This window comes from Cinclus cinclus, chromosome 2 (assembly GCF_963662255.1).
Source record: "Cinclus cinclus chromosome 2, bCinCin1.1, whole genome shotgun sequence".
NCBI lineage: Eukaryota > Metazoa > Chordata > Aves > Passeriformes > Cinclidae > Cinclus > Cinclus cinclus.
Window position 1 is genome coordinate 57,266,876 of NC_085047.1, and position 18,323 is coordinate 57,285,198.

An 18,323-nucleotide genomic window follows, 5' to 3' on the forward strand; every position below is an offset into this window, starting at 1 on the left:
TCCTTTTCAAACCAAACTGTTTTATGATTCTATGAGAAGTATCTTGGGGAGGTACCACTGTGCTTCTACACTGCTCTTACACTCATCTCAAGGTATCTACTGCTGACCACCACTGAGAACAGGACACCAGACAGATTATCTTTGGCCTGATCCTGTGAGTATCACTCATAGTCTCTCAAACAGAATCATATAGAGTAGTAACACTACCATGGCTTTTCTAGGTGGTTCCTAACTATCCCAACAATAAATGTGATTAAAAATGCCATATATAATACTAAGGATTTTAAACATAAATTCTAAAGTTTGACAGCACCTTACCAGTGTAAAAATTTTAAGGATGTAAATAAAATGGTTTCTAAATATCATATCTCATTTACTTTCTTTACTTACTAACCTTAACATATTTTACTTCAGTAAGACCCAAAAGGATCTTAATATGCTAACACGCTACATAAATACATAAAAGACACCATCTTTGCCTCAAAAGTACTTGATGTAGGCCAAGAAACAGTAGATTAACCAAAAAATTGAGTACTAAATAACCTGAATTACTTGAGAAGTAGTTTGGAAAACATCATTTGAGTTCCACAATGATTTTGAGAAAAAAGTGAATAAGCAAATAGTGTAACTGATGGCTGTGAGTCCTCCTTTATATGCCCCAGGATAACCAACTACCCTCACTCAGAGAGTGAATCCATAACCAGCTTGATTCCATCAAATGGGTTTAGAACTCCTCTTATCAGCACATGTAAACAGCCCACACCACACAGTAATTCATTCTTCTGGCCAAAGCAAAAATACAAACAACTAAACATGTGGCCATCTTACACAATGTTCACAGAACACAGAGGAGGCACGAAGTGAAGAGCAGACAATTCAACCATTCAAACACAAACCGAAACAAAACAAACCACAAAAGCTAAGAAAAACCAAGAGTGCACCCTAACATCTAAAAAACCAACTAAATAGAAGTATTGAAATTCTGATTAGCAGTTAAAATCTCACTATCTGCTTTACCTGAGACACTGCACAGCAGTGAACCTTACTTTTCAAGTGATATAAAATACCAATCTCTAGGAAGTAGCCAGTCTTGCCTTAAAACGGCACCGAGATTCACACAGAATCAGAGTGAACAGGTTTTACCAATTAACTGAGAAGAATTGCAAGCTATAAAACACATCTTGGATTCAGTACAAGTCTGCAGACTATAACATTCCCAACACCAATCTTCTGACATGCTTAGGCCAGTGTAATAGAAGGAATCTCCATTTTACAAAAAAATCCCTGCTACAGAAAACACAACCCAAACCTACTTCTAGCCAGACACAAACTATATACTTTTGACAATACTTTATGCTGAAATGAAAGTCAAATAAGTCAGATAATAGAAAAAGCAGACGACTCAATGTTGAAGTGTCCAAAAAGTACTTTCAAGAAGACATTTTAAACAACCACTAGCATTAGACTGGTGTTTAGGAAATGCTTTTAAGAAAAGTAGGAGTTTGAAACTCATTCACATCTTTCACATGAGCCATGTACTATCTGTGCCATTACCACTTAACAAGTGCCACTCCAGTCCCAGTACTATGTAATCCATGTGCATCAGAGATAATCCTACTTTTTTGGACTATTTTTATGATTACTTAGTTTATGCAATTGGAATAAAATAACAAAAGATCTGGAAATGTGTTACAAACTTTCCAACCAAAAGAAAAAAACTCAAACTAAATGTAGACTAAAACTAAACTAAACTCAACTAAATGTAAATAATAAATAAAAAACAAAAAACCAAACCAAAACAAAAACAAAAAAACCCCAAAACAAACAAACAAAAAAAAAACCAAAACAAAAAAGGTTGAGAAATAAACTAAAATCTAAAACAACATTAGAAAGAACATTACATTTCTAAGCCTCTCCCTCATAATTTTATTCCCCTTCTCTTAATAAAGATATTAATAATTTAAACTTTGGGGCACAGCAGATAAACAGTTTATGAAGTTATTTTTTCATGTTATGATATTCGACAAAATATAACAAAAAAGACTTTTTAGAAAAAAATCTACCAAGTTCTTAAGAAGCAAAACTCAAAATCTGCTCTAAGAAGTAATTTCTTAAGTGCTTCAAAGAAAGTGTCTGTACTCACCAGCACCAGCACTGCCACCTTCTGATTTTTCTTCTGATTGGTTTTCTGAAAAAAAAAAAGACAGAAAAGTAAAAAGTAATCATAATGCTTCTGTGTTGATTATTTGAAATTACATCTAACAACTCAGTTGTAAAGAATGATAAATTGTTATAAAATTAAAATCACTGGATTTGATTAATAAAGGTTTATAAATATATCTTCTGATAAATAATTTGCTACAACTTCTTTTGTTGCTAAAAGAAGCAACAACAAAAAAGTCCTTTAGTGCCTAAACTCACAACTTAAATGAGAGAACTCTATTGCACCTCTGACTGAGCTCTGCGAGAACAAAGTTACACATATATAAAATCAGTAGCAGGATTATGCTCAAGCAATGTACATTATTGATTTATCTCACTGGTCAGTCTAGACAAACAAATATTTTTGTAATATACAAAAATAATCAGGGTTCAGCAAAAGAATGTTCTTAATGGGCATTACGAAAATTTTTGACCTTGATCAACCTCTTCTCCACCCTTTCTACAGGCCATGGAAGAATTTATATCTTCAAGCATTTTCCTCTCTGATTATTTGTCCTCAAATGGTACTATAGTCCATTGGTGTTTTTTGTTAAGTACTTTTATTTGTCAAGTACAACACATACTTATAATCAGAAACATCTCCTGTTCCATGCAGCAGAGAATCATAAGTAGGTATGAAACACAGTGGTGCAAAGTGACTTGATAAAAAATCATCACTCTGGTGAATGGCAGAGTCAGGTTCAGAAGCAGCTTTCTGCAAGAAATTCCAATTCCACATTTCCAGAAATGGCTGCCAGTAGATGTATTGTGGCAACCTGAGTTGTAACCCCTACCAACTCCTATAAGATTAAACCCCTCCATTAATCTGTCAGTATTATATTTGACTGTTCCTCCTATATTTTTCCTTTTTATGCATCCTCTGATGCAGAGAACAAAAAGAACATTTTCACCTCCCTGAAACACAGTTAGAAATGATAAAACATACTTGTCTTTTGCTTTTAACTCAGGCAAGTCACAGCTGTCATTACAGGCTATTTACTTACAGGCAAGAGTGAATTACTGCTCTAACTCAGACAGTAATTTTCGAGTTCAGTTAGGTTGATAATTTCTGCCATTTACAGGCTGGGTATTGAAAGAACTGAAAACATGAAGTATTTTAGAAAACCGTTTTCTTGCCACTGATTCTTGCTGGCTTTGAAGGCTCCTGTCCCTCCTTTCTCATTGACATGGCTTGAGAGCCTAAGGACTAAATGAAAACATAAAAGCCAGTATCTTACAGCTCCTTCTTTCTTTACACCAGGTGGCTGTCATTAGTCTTAGAAGATAAAGGCACCTGCTTTCTCTATGAGTAACAATCATTATATAGCCCCTTCAGAGCCATGAGTATTCACAAAGTGAGTAAAGATCCCTGCCAACTTTCAGACATACATCCAGGGTAGGCTATTTGCAGAAAACCAAGTATTTTCTTGTTGACATTATTTTTTATCCATATTTGGTACATTTACAGCATGACATAAAATAAATGCCCAACCAATACCGTAACTCAACTGTAGCTTAAAGAAGGAAACATTCAGTAAACACACCAGAAGAAGAGGATGAAATGAAGAACATACAACATACAAAGATAGGAACACCAGTCTGAAGTGAGAAGTGAGATGCAATTGGACTTTGACGCTGTTCAGTTTCAATTCAATTTCAATAGAAGACCAGAGCTACCTCACCAAAACTATTGCCAAAGACATCACACTTGAACATTGCTAAGAGCATCTCTGAATAGCAATAAATGTCTTGTGTCTACAGGGAAAGCGTGTGTGTTTGTATCTGCCCTCAACAGTGGAGACAAAAAAAACCAGACAAAATTCAAGCCTTGCAAAACAGTGCCATTTTAATTCCTCATAATTAGACAACTCAGTCTTGGTATGATTAGGTCACAAGTTCTGCTTTAAAAATCTTCTCAGCATTATTATAATGAAGAAAATAAAGGAAGTTGTGCTATATCTACTTAATATGTTTCATTTGCAGACTACAGCTTCTCAGCCTCCTCTACAACATGCAAGAGTTGATAAACATCACTGAAAAATGTCAAGAGATTGGGGCTGGTTAGTTGGGGTTTTTTGTTGTTAGTGGATTTTTTGCTGTCATTGTCATAGTGGGTGGTGGTAGGGTGTTGGGTTTTTACACATACATCAGTGAGACTGAAAACAAAAGGTATTTTAAATCAATGAAGTATGCAGAAATACTATTGCCATCACACTGAGCCCATTCTAAGATATTTTGTGTGTTATATCCTGAATTTTTCAAATTTGTACACGAATTAACAGTCTATAGTTTTATAACAGAAATGAAAATAAAATTGGTTTATCCCTGCCAGCCAGCCGAACCTGCTTTACAGTACTTTTTAAACCCCCCAACAAGCATATAAAGTAATTAAATAAATATAATTTACATTTTTTTGAGCTGGAGAAGGAGTATGATGTAAGCAACTGCAATTCTTTTCTAAATGGACTGTATCTCTCAATAATACACACAAAATTTGGAGCTATCAAAATAACATTTGCAATTAAACTAGCTTGAGCCACAGATTCGCCTTTTCTGATCAAGGGTATCATCTTTATGATTCTCAAAAATATTTGGAAGTTTGCATAAATGTCACAGATTTGAAAGGCTGCTGTTCCTTCTATTTCTTTTGATCGTGAGGCTACAGATAGGTTTTCCGCTTCTGCTAACGGTCCAGAAAAGACTGAAGTACATAAGAGAACAAAGAAGCATTAGGTTAGATCCCAAGACCTTCTGGAGAGTGGAATATGTGGTTAATGACAACCTGAACAGAAATAATTGGAAAGTACTCTTAACATAGACAGGTACACGTCAAAACTCCTCATCAGGCTGCACTAAGGCAGAATAGTGAGGGTGTTTATTTCCTAAATAACAGTTTGATGAGGAATTTCAGAACTCAAACACTTATCTAGTAGAATTGGAAACAGTATTACAAGGCGTCAAGATTCTGAGCACACTGTATTTTACTGAGAATAATTAAGTGTAATTAAAGAAGTAACTGCTTTAATGAAAGGTTTTTATTAGGCTTTGTTCCCTTCACATTTCTTTAATGGCAGGATATAGCTGATACTTAAAAATACATATATACAAAATACAGAATAAAAACCTCTGAATATTCATTTTCACTGGAATACAATTGGATATTGTATGTTATATGGTAAGTGTGATTCATGTACAAACTCAGAAAAGGTCCTTTCATATATGAGAAGCTGTATAAAGGAAAAAACCCCAACAATTCAAAACAATGGGAGAATTTTCAAGGAAGGTGGGATCTAAAGGAGACGTTCTTGGGTATATAGGCAGAGTTACATGTATTATTGAACAAGAAGACAAAAATAATTGAGTGTCATTAACTGAACTTCTGAAGGAGAGAAGGCTCAGGAAACTGAAGAAAAACAAAATATTAAAAGCCAGCAATGTTCTGTGAAGCACGGAACAGTGAGACAATACATGCATGAATGCTGCTCAGAAGCAAAGCCCTGGTATGTGTTCTGTCTATGGAATTCTCTGAACACTTTTTACTTTCAGTAAGATGGAAAGAGCATGAAAGAATAAATTTAAAGATGCAAAAATAGATATTACGGCTATCCCACTTATGAAGGGGGAGTTGTGAAGATATTTTCAAAAATTAAATAAAATGAATCATCCAATTTTACAGAAATATCTGATACTTTATTTGTGTCTACAGTGTAAAATCTTCTCCACCCATCAGTCCTTTACAGTCTGGGATGCAATAGTCTGCCAAGGTCTGTGTTTGCACAAGTCATATTAGTAGCACATTTTTCCAAAAAAACCAGTTCACTAAGAAACTTTTATCATTATCTCTAACAAAGCTGCAATTTTATTTTTATTACGATCCTGCAAACCTAAACTATGTGCTAGCAGAAAAATTGAGCATTGAGCAATTAAAGCAGTTAGGGAAGTAATGTATAATCATAATCAGAGAAGTATGCAGTTAATGTTTAACAAAAGTGTCTTCCCATTCCTTCAACCAAGAAAGAAACTGTTAAATTATAGTATTATCTTATGCTAGGTCGTCTGCCAGTGGGAAGTGCAGAAAACAATTTTAACCAAATGTATGTAGGTATGTATCAGGCCCATTAATTGCCCCTTGATAGTTTCTAGCTATATGCACATAGAAAGAATTCATCTTCTTCAATAAGACAGATTAAAATATTTGCAAAATCTTCTCCTTTTCACCCGCCAAAAAACCACAGCTATGATAGCTGATGACAAAGATAAGATAAAACGACTGGAAGCACAAATAGCATTGTAGCATAGCAACTGTTGATGTACATATGGTGATGTTTATGGAACAGAATGTAGTTCATATTCAATGCAGAAATAATAGCAAAACCAGCCTAGACAGCAAGACCTAGACAGCAAGAGACAAGTGTGCTTTGGATCCCTCTGCAGACATTAGGGAAGCCATGCTTCCCACCAGCTTTGCTGCACTCATGCTCAGGAATGCCACCACAGGCCTCAGTGATCTGCCCCACGATGAAGACATCACAACGTCCACATGTTCAACAGCCTTGCAAAGGAACTAGGGAGATACTTTGCAACTACCACCTTCAGAGGACTCATGATTATTCACTGGGGCTATTTCAAAATGCAGAAAAAGGAAAGGAAAAGAAAATAAATGGGAGAAATCCCGGAGCTAATCCAAACAGAAGAGGCAGCACATGTGAAAGCCAGCACAGGCCAGATTTTTAACAGTATCTGGGATGGGAGCCACTCTACCAAGCTTCATATTAGCTCAGATTCTCGGTGCAGGATAGCAAGAAACTACAATTCATTACATTTTGGACACAATAAATTGCACTTTAGAAGAGCCTCCTGCTGTCCATTAACAAATATGGGACCACCAGAGATGCAGACATTTACAATGAAAGAACTAAAGGATTTCTTCCAGCACTACAACTAGGAGAAACAAGTTCAATTAAGACAAAGCAAAACAAAACCAACAGAAAATCCATTCAGAAGACCAGAAATTACATCATGCAGAAAATATTAAATTACTTGTCAAATTTGATCTTTTTAGCTTGCTCTAAATGACCTGATGAGTCAGATGAAGTGCTGAATTACCCAGAATATATAAACTGCCTACAGCATCTTCCAAGATCACAGCATATTTCAGAAAAGCCATCAAAAAGACAGTCACTACAACATAAGGATCCCAGGGTTAAAGAACAACACAGAGAATGGATCTTAGGACATTCAGAGTGCTCAAAAAAAGGGTGGAAGGGGGAACAAATCATAAAACCACAATCAAAAAAAGCCCCACTCTGTACAAAACAAACCCAACTGCTTTATGCCATTTGCTCTGGTTAATTTAAGTCAGTCCTCAATAAGGGTATTGACTGAGAGTAATCGTGCATGAAGCACTTTTTTTATCCTAATTCCTCAACTGCACCCTTCTAGATGGCATCTGCCATTCCATACCAGCTTAAATTTTGGCCCATGGTTCAAACCAATATATTGCTTGTGTTACGTGGTGCAGTTTAAAGAAAGAAAAGGAACAAGATGCTTGTCAGAAAAAAATATGCTAATTATAATATGAAGACTGTCTGTGAACCTAGGAATGAATGAATTTCAATTTCCTATTACTGCCTTACTGTGGATTGATGTGCAAAGATATGTAAGTTTTTATTGAGTGCTTTTCCATGGTAAATATATTAGGTCTTTCTATGGGGATTTTCTGGCATCCAACACAGTAGCAGACTTTCTTTCAGTTGGGACATCTGTACAGTCCACTGTCCAGACACCTGTTTTCCTACTAGCTATAATTCACTTTGAGATTTGTCAAAAATGGACATGGAGCTCAAAACATGCCCACACATTCAAGCACATGGGTGTAACCTCATAAACATGGCACCGTAAGGAATCTGACTGGAATTTGGAATATTTGTGTCATGTTCATTTTTAAAAGCAGAAAATAGTCAAGCAAGAAAGCACAAAAAAGTATATTTTTGATTGTACTGTCACTATACCAATTTAAATGCAACAGCAAAATTAAATCAGTTTCAGGAAAACTCACTGACTGCATGTTATGCTTGCTAATCTCAAATAAAAACAATTTTGACTGGATCTACTCTTATTCAGTGCTTCATTCCAATCATTTCTCATGTAACTAACTCACTACTCTTTGCTCCCAGTTAATATAATAATTTCTATTCAGTAAATCCATGGCCCTCAAATAACTTTTTCTAATTGCTAGGAAATGCAAATTTTTTAACTTATTAAATAAAAAAATGAACAGAGGGAAAAATCAGCATTCTTATAAAACTATATTCACAGCAGATTCCAGTTCACAGAGAAAAAAACAAATACTAGTTAATACAAAAAATACAAGGGAACACAAAAACATGCTTTTTCAGTCAAAACCCTAAAGGAGAATGCACACAATGTACTGCACTCTGTATTGCATTCCACATTCCCTCGGCTCTCTCCAGCAGACTCAGAGCTGGAGTACATGTACATACAGAAATGTACATGGTAACCCCTAAGAACTTAAATCAGTTGCTTGATCACACCAAGTAAACAGACAGACAAAAAATTCAACAGTGTTATCTATGCAGAAAATAACAAAACAGACAAAATCTGACATACAAGTCTTCTGTCTTTTACAGCACTGAGTTTACTGAAAGCAGACATAGAGGAGTCATAACAACTTTAATCCTAACTTACCTACTGAAGTTTCTGTGAACACTGTTAAGGTCTGTCCTCCCACACTTTGCAGAAGAAATGGATGTTCCCTTGGTGCACTGACTGAAGCAGGCTTTCCTCCAATATCATTGATGCTTGCAAGCTCTTCATTCAAAGTAAAGGACACCTAACAGTCACAATTGCCACAATGTTACTAAACAGACTCAATTACACTGTTTCACAAGTTATGGGGAAACAAAGAGAGAAAACACAAGCAGTATTTCAAAAATAAAGGGTGATGTAAGAGTCCTTCCACACTGATCTCTTGCTGAAATACGGAATTCAAAACTTTCAAATTTCAAAACTTTTCTACTTTATAAAATTTACTCAGCTTTCAAAAAGTTGTAAATTACTTCCTCCTGAAGTCAGAGAACAATTTGATTTTACTTACTAAAATATAGGGCATACCACGTTTTCAGCCATTGCTCAGTATGAGTAGTGAAAAATGTTTCACACAGCCAAGTGAGCTCCAGAAAAAGTGCTGAAGTACTACAATAAGTGTTACTAGCCTGAGACTCCTGAATTGCATACAGTCCAGAAGAGGTTTAAACACAGCTCCTTTGCCATGCTCACACTGTATGGCCAATACAGGAGCTAAGGAAATGGGGACTGGATAACCAGAATCCCTAGACACAGGCCACAGCCAATAACTCAGAGGGATACTTCACACCAGCACCACGTGTTTTTTCTGTGCATCCTCCTTAACCTTTTGTACTAACACATCTCAAATTGTTTGAAGAGAAGATAAACAGAGTGAGGGAACAGAGAGACCTGACCCAAGTCCCACAGGCATCTATGGGCAGAGCTACTAACAGGAATCTCTCCTCCTGATTCTGTGGTACAAAGCTTCCCTAAATTTATAACAAAAAATATGTGACATTAGAAACCAGCATGTTCTAAACAGGTTTTAGAATTCAAAATATAAACTTTAGCAATTACTTACTTCCGTTCTTCCTTGATTTCTGAAAAAGAAAATATTTAATATTTAATACATATATAAATATTTAAAAATATTTAACATTTCTACAACCTAATTCCTCAAGTTTAGCTTTCCTGATAAATTCTAGTTTTGTTATTCATCTTTACTCCTGAGCTGTTCAATTTTTTGTTATGCCAATGCCCAAGAACAAATGGGAAAAGTCAGCAAGTGAGAACAGAAGCAGCAAAATAACACATGTAAATAAAAGCAAATTCCACAGTTAGGTTTCCTTAAACCCAGGATATCAAACCTCATGTAATGGGACAGAGTGACTCCCCAGTATAATTTTGTACAATTTAGATTCCTTATCACTACACAAGCAAATACTGCTCATGGATCAGAGAAATGCACACTGCTGGCAAGAAACAGGATTATGTCTTAGAACAGATGCAACATATTCTTATTTTATGCAGGTAACTTGTAAGAAATGCAACCAGTAAATGTAAAGGCTTACTTGACAATCCTTAGTTTTCCCACTTCACCTCTTCCTGTAGCTTTACTCCACTGTTGTGACAAGTATTTGGGGACCTAAGAAAAGACAAGAGATTTCAAGAAGAGCAGATTTTAAAATTCTATACAAATTGTATGTGTGTAAATACTTTAAATGCTCTTACCCTGCCCATGTCAGAATAAAATGAGCTAAATATAGTAGACAATAGAGAGCCATAGATGGTTTTGGTTGGCAGAGGCCTTAATGGATATCCAGTGAGCAAGGACATCTGCAACTAGATCGGTTTGCTCAGAATTCCATACAAAATGACCTTGAATGCTTTCAGGGATGCCACATCCACAACCCATCAGGGCAACCTGTGCCAGTGCCTCACCACCCTCATCATTTTTTCCTTATATCTAGTCTAAATTCATCCCCCTTTCACTTAGAATCATTACTCCTTGTCCAGCTGCTATAGGCCCTTACTAAAAAGTCTGTCCCCATCTTTCTCATCAGTCCTCTTGAGGCACCTGCAAGGCACCTGCAAAGTCTCCCTGGAGCCTTTTCCCCTCCAGGCTGAGCAGACCCTGCTCTCTCAAGCTGTCTTCACAGATGAGGTGCTCCAGCTCTCTGATCATTTCTGTGGCCTCCTTTGCACCTGCTGCAGCAAGTCCATGTCCTTCTTATGCTGGGGACAGAATCCCCTCCCTTGACACGCTGCCCATGCTGCTTTTATTGCAGCTCTGGACAGAACTGCCTTTCTGGGCTGCAAGTGCACATGGCTGGGTCATGTCCAGCCTCTCACCCACAGCATCCCCCAAGTCCTCGTCCTCAGAGCTGCTCTCAGCCCTGTCCTCCCTCACCTTGCATTGATACTGGGGGTTGCCCCAATCCAAGTGCAGGACCTTGTGCTTGGCCCTGTTGAACTTTATGAAGCTCATGCAAGCCTCCTTCTCGAGCTGTTATATACATGCACACATGCATACATATGCATATATATACGTGTGTATATATATTCTGTTAGAGAGAGCAAAGAGAGTAACGTAGCACAAAAATAACACCAGAGTAGAGTCTCAAATGAGAGAAAAATCTTAGTAACTTCAATCTTAAATACTACTATCCAATCATAAAAGGCAGGAAAAGATCAGCATCATATTTTTAAACTAAGAAGTCTCGATATTTTATTGGGTAAAATTATACTTTTAAATATTCATTAGAAATTATCATCTCTCTGGGGAAAAAAAATCAACCGACCAATCACAGTGATGAGAAGTTAGGCAATTTCTTCTGTGAAGGGAAGGCTTAGAGTCTGGGACCCTCAGACACGTTGAGCAGCAGACCACAGCCTACTGCCACTCCTCCAACAGCAGAACCGCCCTAGGCAAATCTGTCCCACATCACTCACTCCCAGCTCCTTGCTGCATTGGGCACAGTCTTTGTGCAGCTGGTCAGTATGTAGAAAGAGCAAAGTGATCTAACTAGGAGGAGTGGGAGACTTCTATGTTTTAGCTGTGCTCATTTTGTGTTTAGCACGAGGAACAATCAAAGCAGTTCCCCAACTCGTTTTCCAGAACAGCTGCACAAAGTAGTGGTTAGTCCAGGGACAGGAACAAGACCTGCATAAACTGAGGATTAAAAGCTGCTGCAGTGCTGTTACCTCACCTACACACTAATTCCTTCAGTTGCAAAGTCTGTGGTATCTGCAGCATAGGGTGACCTGGGCTCAAAATGGACAACAAAGGCTTCTGGCAAGCAGCACACTCCTCAGAACTTTACAGCCATGTTCTTTACTGGCACAGCAAAGTTTGTCCTGGCTCACACAGTCCACAGCTACTGAAAACATCTGTGTCCATGTGAGGCACAGCCACTAAGAAAGAGAAATGCACTAAGTTATGATGCCTGGGGCATTTTCTGCTTCAAGTAGCAAAGAAGCACTTTGAAGCCTAATTTTTGTCATGCATAGAGAGAGTAAAACTAAGCCAAGCTGGGGAGGAAAAGAGCCTGTTCCAATAACTTGCTGACAAAGAACAACCTCCTAACTTCCTAAAGCTCAAATTAAATTAACACTAACTTTGCATTTATCAGTTCTTCAAGAACTCCAGCAGATATCTTGTAACTGGTGCTTAGTTAGCACTTACCTTTAGACTGACAGCGCCCCATGAAGGATGTGTGGAATAACTACAAAATCCAGACGCCTCCAACTGCTCAGACAAACTAAATGGCAGTTCAGGTTCCCATAAAGTTCAGATAACTTTGGTCAAAATACCACAAAAGCACAATAGAAAGCCATGAATTGGCACAATCTATTGATACATATTTTTTTCAGTTTTCAAAGTGGTAACTTTCTACAGCAGATTCCATGCCAGATCAGATAGTTTTCTTTCTAAAGTCAAGATAAATGCTATGACATGCTCCAGCTGAGTCAACAGAACTATTACGTGCTTGCACCTAATCTCTATTTATACTGCCAGCTAATAAAGTAGATGCACATTCAGTATGAGTGGACAAGGAGAGAAGGGCTCTCATGGTGTTAAAATCACTGACTTGCTATATAATAAATTCAAGCTGGGAATTTAGTCAGATTAAGAGGTTGCAGATCAATCATACTCTTTTCAGCTGCATGGGAAAGTCTCAAAGAGTGCATTTAATCATCTTTCTGCTGGCCTACCTGCAGTCAAGGGCTATGCAGAGAAAGACTAAGGGTTATGAAGGGCTGTGATCAAAGAATTATTTCCAAATATCCATAGGTACTTCAGATAAAACCAGGTGCTACTCACAAACCCACATGCTACTGACACAAACAATCAGGAAAGACTAAAGTCTTAAATGCTACAGACATCCTCTGCACCTCTCTTTTAATTATGGTAAATAGTCAGGTTTCAAAGTCCTAACAATCTTTGAAAGAACACATGGAAAACAAGAGCAACCTGTTTTTAGAGGGCGCAATTTCCACAGATCCCGCAGGAGGATTTTGAAAAATACATACCCACAGAAAGAGTGACCTGTGGACAGAGTGGCTGCCCAACTGAAAGGTTACTGAACGTAGCCTTTCAGGACAAGTGGCCTTTATTCTGGGATTTGTAGGTAAGAACACTCTTCTCTCCAAAAATTAAAAAAATAAAAAAAATACAGTTTAACCACTAGAACAAATCAGACACACTAAGGAGCACCACTTGGAAACCTCTTCCCACTGCTGTTCTCCTCTTGCTACTCGCATCACACAACCATCCAGGCTGCAGTACATGAGGCACACTGCAGGCACTGTAGGACAGAGGGCCCCTGCTCCACTCACCTTTCAGCTGGGGCACAGCCTCCTACCCCCCTTTAGAAGGGAACATACAAGCAGTCCCTATGTGTAACAAACTACTTCCACTTTTCTGCAAAAAATTAAATTAGCTCTTTATATAGCAATCCATATGCAGTGCATACAAAAGAAACTAAGGCTGATGTCAGATTCTATGTTTTGATTTTTCTTTGAATATACAAAAATAATTAAATAAATATATCAACATTCTAGCTATAGAACAATGCAGCAGATTAAATTTAAAAATCCAGTACAAAAGACTTTACATACATTCAGGGAACAAGAAGTTAACATTCTAATGGCTAACACTAAAAGGGCTTCATTTTACCACAAGTACATAACCAAATATTCTTACAATTTCTATACCTTAGCTTTCACTGAAAACACAGAAATAAAAATCCAGTTGCTTTCTGGATTTGTACTAAAGCAACTCACTCTCTTTATGGTACCTGCTTTTACTGGTCATGCTTCTAAAATACTCATCACTACATCTTTTTATTGCCTTTTAAGTAGTCTCTTTGGAATACCTCCTGTGCTAGCACAATGCATGCTAAAAGGAAATCAAATAAGCCAAGTTTTTTATTCCTTCAGAACTGAATGCTCTCTCCCTCAAAGGAAGGATAAATTCAGCCTCGTTTTCCTAGCTAGTGAAGATAAAAGGTACAGGTACTATGCACTGTTGTGCCTCTGAGTTGGAAGTCCTATTAACAGATGTGGTTGTTTCCAAGTTCAAGTCCAAAGGAAATCAAAGGATAAAATCCTGCATCCTCCATGTTATGGTCTATCAGTGTTAGCATATTTTCAATGTTTTTTACTATCATTAATATACAAAAAGACAGACATAAGTTCAAAACACATGCATGAAGGAGACTACATCAGCATTTACTTGGAAGAGTAACACTCCAGCTTTCCTTTCAGTCCTGTTTTCTCATTAAACAGTGACACCAGCTGTAAGCACACATGTGCCTGAAAATTCCTTGCTTCAGGAAACATCAAACTGTATCAGACTAAAGGACAAGCAAGTTCAAGTTCAGTGTCCTGTCTCCAAATGCAGCCAATGGCAGTTCCTTCAGCAGGAACATATGAAGAAAATATATTTCCCCAGCATGCTCTTCTAATTTCTAGGGTATTTTAGCAGACATGCGTCTGGCAGCATATTACTTTTTAATCTCTCAATTTAATTTTATTGCCTCAATTTGACTAACTGTGCTTGAGCTTCTGCAAAGTTTTGACATTCAGAACTTCTAATTGCAAGAAGTTCCAAAATTTAATTACACATTGTGAAAAACACAATGTAAGTACGTCCTTTGCCTATGCTGAGCTGCATCAATGAATTAATCTGACGCACCTCTAATTATTGTGTTTGAACTGATTGTTTCCTGTTCACCTTTGCCTATTCACTTCTTATCCACCCATGACACTACTCATTGCTTCAGATCTCTACAAGATTTCCAAATTAATCCTCCAGCCAGCCTAAAAGATAACAATGTATTTAGGAGTTCCCTTCACAGCCATCATTCCTTGTAGCCAGGACCAGACTGGGTGCTCTCCTCTGTACTGTCCCCAGGTCCACTGTACACTTTCCACAGCAGGGGGATGAGACCATGACTACACAAAGCATCCCAGATAGAGGCAACATGATGGTGCAATATTATTTTCTCTTTTATTTTCTGTGTCTTTTGTAATAATGTCCAAAGTTGACTCTGCTCATTTGACATGTTCTTACAGAGTTACCCCCATGTACAGAAAAAAACCACTCCTCCTGAATGACAACAACCAGCAGAAACCAAACTGCTGCATACATATATAATTATGATATTTTTCTCAGTGCATGCCAGATTAGATCTTTCAACTTTTAGTTTCATCTGCCATTTTATTATCCCGTAACTCAGCATGTCATGATCTATTTTTGCAGCCTTCTGCTGCTAGCATTAATTGATACTGCCCAGAAAAAGCTACTACATTTAGAGCACTTGCAGAGTGTTCATTGTGGCTTCATGAGTGGCATTGTGGCTTCAGGTGTCCATACAGAAGAGAAGGCCAGATGCAGCAACCTGCCCACCAGAAGTTCTGCACAGCAAACTAAGTCTGAAACCCCCACCATTTTAAGGGCCACAGAAAGAAGTTTTGGTAGTTGAAGTATGATAAGTATGCCGGTGTTACACCCCCTTCACCACCCAGGACTAGTTATTTGGGTACCACCCTGTCCCCACAGGTTCTTTCAAGTTGATGGTCTGAACCTATTCCTAAGGGAGGAAGGGGAGGAAGGAACTGTTTCTCCCAGGACAGAATAAATACAGGTCTAGAAAAAGAGGAGGATGCCCGGGGGGGGACTCAAAGCAGGCAGGGCACATGCTCCTCTATCAGCTTCAAGTTCTTCTTTCTGAAGCAACGCTCAGTATTGGCAGCAAAATGTCTCAACCACAAGACACTTGCTCCAGGGAACAGAGCAGTGCCTACTTGTAAGTGGTGGCACCAGACTGGAGTGTGGCCCTGCACCAAACAGGTTTGATTTTACACCCTCACTACCTTTTCACAGCCCCTCCACTACAGCTGTATTCCACTACCACCAAAGGGAGCTGTAATGACAAGACATTGGCACTCACTTTCCTTGTTGGATGTGGACAGGTTTTTAATCAGGATGTGAATCTGGGTGCACTCAAAACTTTTCCAATTCTCAAAGTTTTGGGGAAATAGAAGTTATACTGCCATGTTTGGTGCTTGTCACAAACCCTAGCAAGGACAAGGAAGAGATGTTTTACTGTGAGGATGTGAGACATTGGCACAGGCTGCCCAGACATGCTGTGGATACCCTATCCCTGTAAATGTTGAAAACCATTCCGGATAAAGCCTTGAGCAACGTGGTCTAGTGGGAGACGTCCCTGCCCACCGCAAGGGGGGTTGGGACTGAACGATCTTTAAGGTTCATTCCAACCCCCTCAACATCCTGATTCTGTGCTAGCTCCCCGGTAGCCCAACTTTCCCTGAGGTGTCTCCTTTACTCATCAGGCGCCCGGGCCCAACCTGATGCTGTTCCCGAGAAGGGTAACAAGCGCAGTGGCTCTCCCGGGCCACAGGGCGAGCCTGACGCGGGCAATCCCGGACTCAGGGCGCCCACCCCGGGCACGCCGGGGCGGGGAACGCACGGATGGGCCCGGCTGCCACAGGCCGCGCTGGACCGGGCCCGGGGCCACGGCGGCGGCTCCTCACCTTCACCAGCCACATGCCCGTGTTCTGCTTGGCGCCGGTGAGGTCCAGCTCGCCCTTGTCGCTCATGGCGGGGCAGCGGCCGGGCCGGGCCGGGCGGCGGACGAGATGAAGAAGCGGCGAGCACGGAAGCGGAGCGCACCCGGCAGACGGCGGCTGGTGAGGGACAAACCTCCTCCGCTCGCACTGCGCGGCGGGGTGGGCCCTCCTTCCGGCGGAGCCGCGGGTTCGCGTCCCCGCGCCGGCGGGGCCGTGCGGAGGGGGCGGGAAGCGGTGGTGGCTGCAGAAAGTTCCAGTATCACAGAATATCCTGGGTTCGAATGCACCCTTAAGGATCATCGCGTCCAGCTCCTGGCCCTGCACAGCTCCTGTCCCACCATGTACCTGAGAGCACCGTCCAAATGCTTCTTGAGCTCTACCAGGCTGGTGCTCTGATCGCTTCCCTGGGGAGCTGTTCCTGTGCCCAAACACCCTCTGGCAGAAGAACCTCTTCCTGATATCGAACCTGAACCTCCCCGGGCACAGCTTCAGGCCATTCCCTGGGGTCCTGTCAGTGGTCACAGGAATGAACTGATCAGTGCCTGCCCCTCCTTTTCCCCTCCCAAGGAAGCTGTAACTGCAGTGAGAGCTCCCCTCAGTCCCCTCCAGGCTGAGCAGACCAAGGGACCTCAGCTGCTCCTCACATTCCTTCCCCTCAAGGCCTGTCACCACTGTCATTGCCCTCCCCAGGATGCTCTCTAACAGCTTGATGTCTTTTTTATGTTGTGGCACCCAAAACTGCACACAGGACTCAAGGTGAGGCAGCACCAGCGCAAGGCACAAGTTATTCCCTCTTTGTACCAAAGGAGTTATCCCTGCATGCTGAGGAAAGACGGCACCAGGCAAATGATCTAGGGAAGCTGGAGGAGCAGCCTGGAGAGAGGAGGCACTATCATGATGGTACTGTTCTGTGTGGGAGGGAAATGGTAGCTAAAGGAGCAGCTCCTGCGAGAGGGATCAGAACATCATGGTGTGCCCAAAGGCCACAAAAGTGAGGAAAACACAGCTGGTGAATCCTTTACTGGGAATAAAAAGTAAAGAGTTAAGCTTAGCTTCCCAGAAAGGGAACTCACAAGGAAGTGTTGGAACAGGCTGCCCGGAAATAGGAGGGCATCTCAGACAGTCAGGGGAGAGAAAGTGCCTGCCTATCCTACTTTGAGATGGGGGTATTTGGCTTACGAAAACCTAAGTTTTTATTTTTTACTGTGCCTGGGGAAGTTTTCTCCCTTTGCAGTTTAACCTCATTATCTCCCTTCTATCCACGGTAGGCACAAGAAATACATAGACATGCTGGAGACACTGGCAGAGGGCTGAATCCAGAGAAGTTGTGGATACCCCATCCCCGGCAATGTTCAAGGCCAGGTTGGCCAGGGCTCTGAGCAACCTGGTCTAATGGAAGGTGTCCCCCTCCACTGCAGGGGGGTTTGAACTAGATG

General features: G+C 40.0%; 1 protein-coding gene across 2 annotated transcripts in view; it reads right to left on the bottom strand.

The window, feature by feature from the left end:
* GTF2F2 (general transcription factor IIF subunit 2) overlaps positions 1–16,961 on the bottom strand; it is an 80,798-nt gene extending 63,837 nt beyond the window's left edge. The window contains exons 1-5 of one of the 2 annotated variants that reach the window (XM_062514769.1): positions 16,852–16,961; positions 10,362–10,435; positions 9,872–9,890; positions 8,911–9,055; positions 2,144–2,188 (exon numbers count right to left, since the gene is read on the bottom strand). In XM_062514769.1, the coding sequence (XP_062370753.1) occupies positions 2,144–2,188; positions 8,911–9,055; positions 9,872–9,890; positions 10,362–10,435; positions 16,852–16,917 (349 nt within the window). In that variant the 5' untranslated portion in view covers positions 16,918–16,961. The remainder of the gene's footprint in view (positions 1–2,143; positions 2,189–8,910; positions 9,056–9,871; positions 9,891–10,361; positions 10,436–16,851) is intronic. The other variant, XM_062514770.1, reaches the window with a different exon arrangement.
* Between the last annotated feature and the right edge of the window lie 1,362 nt (positions 16,962–18,323).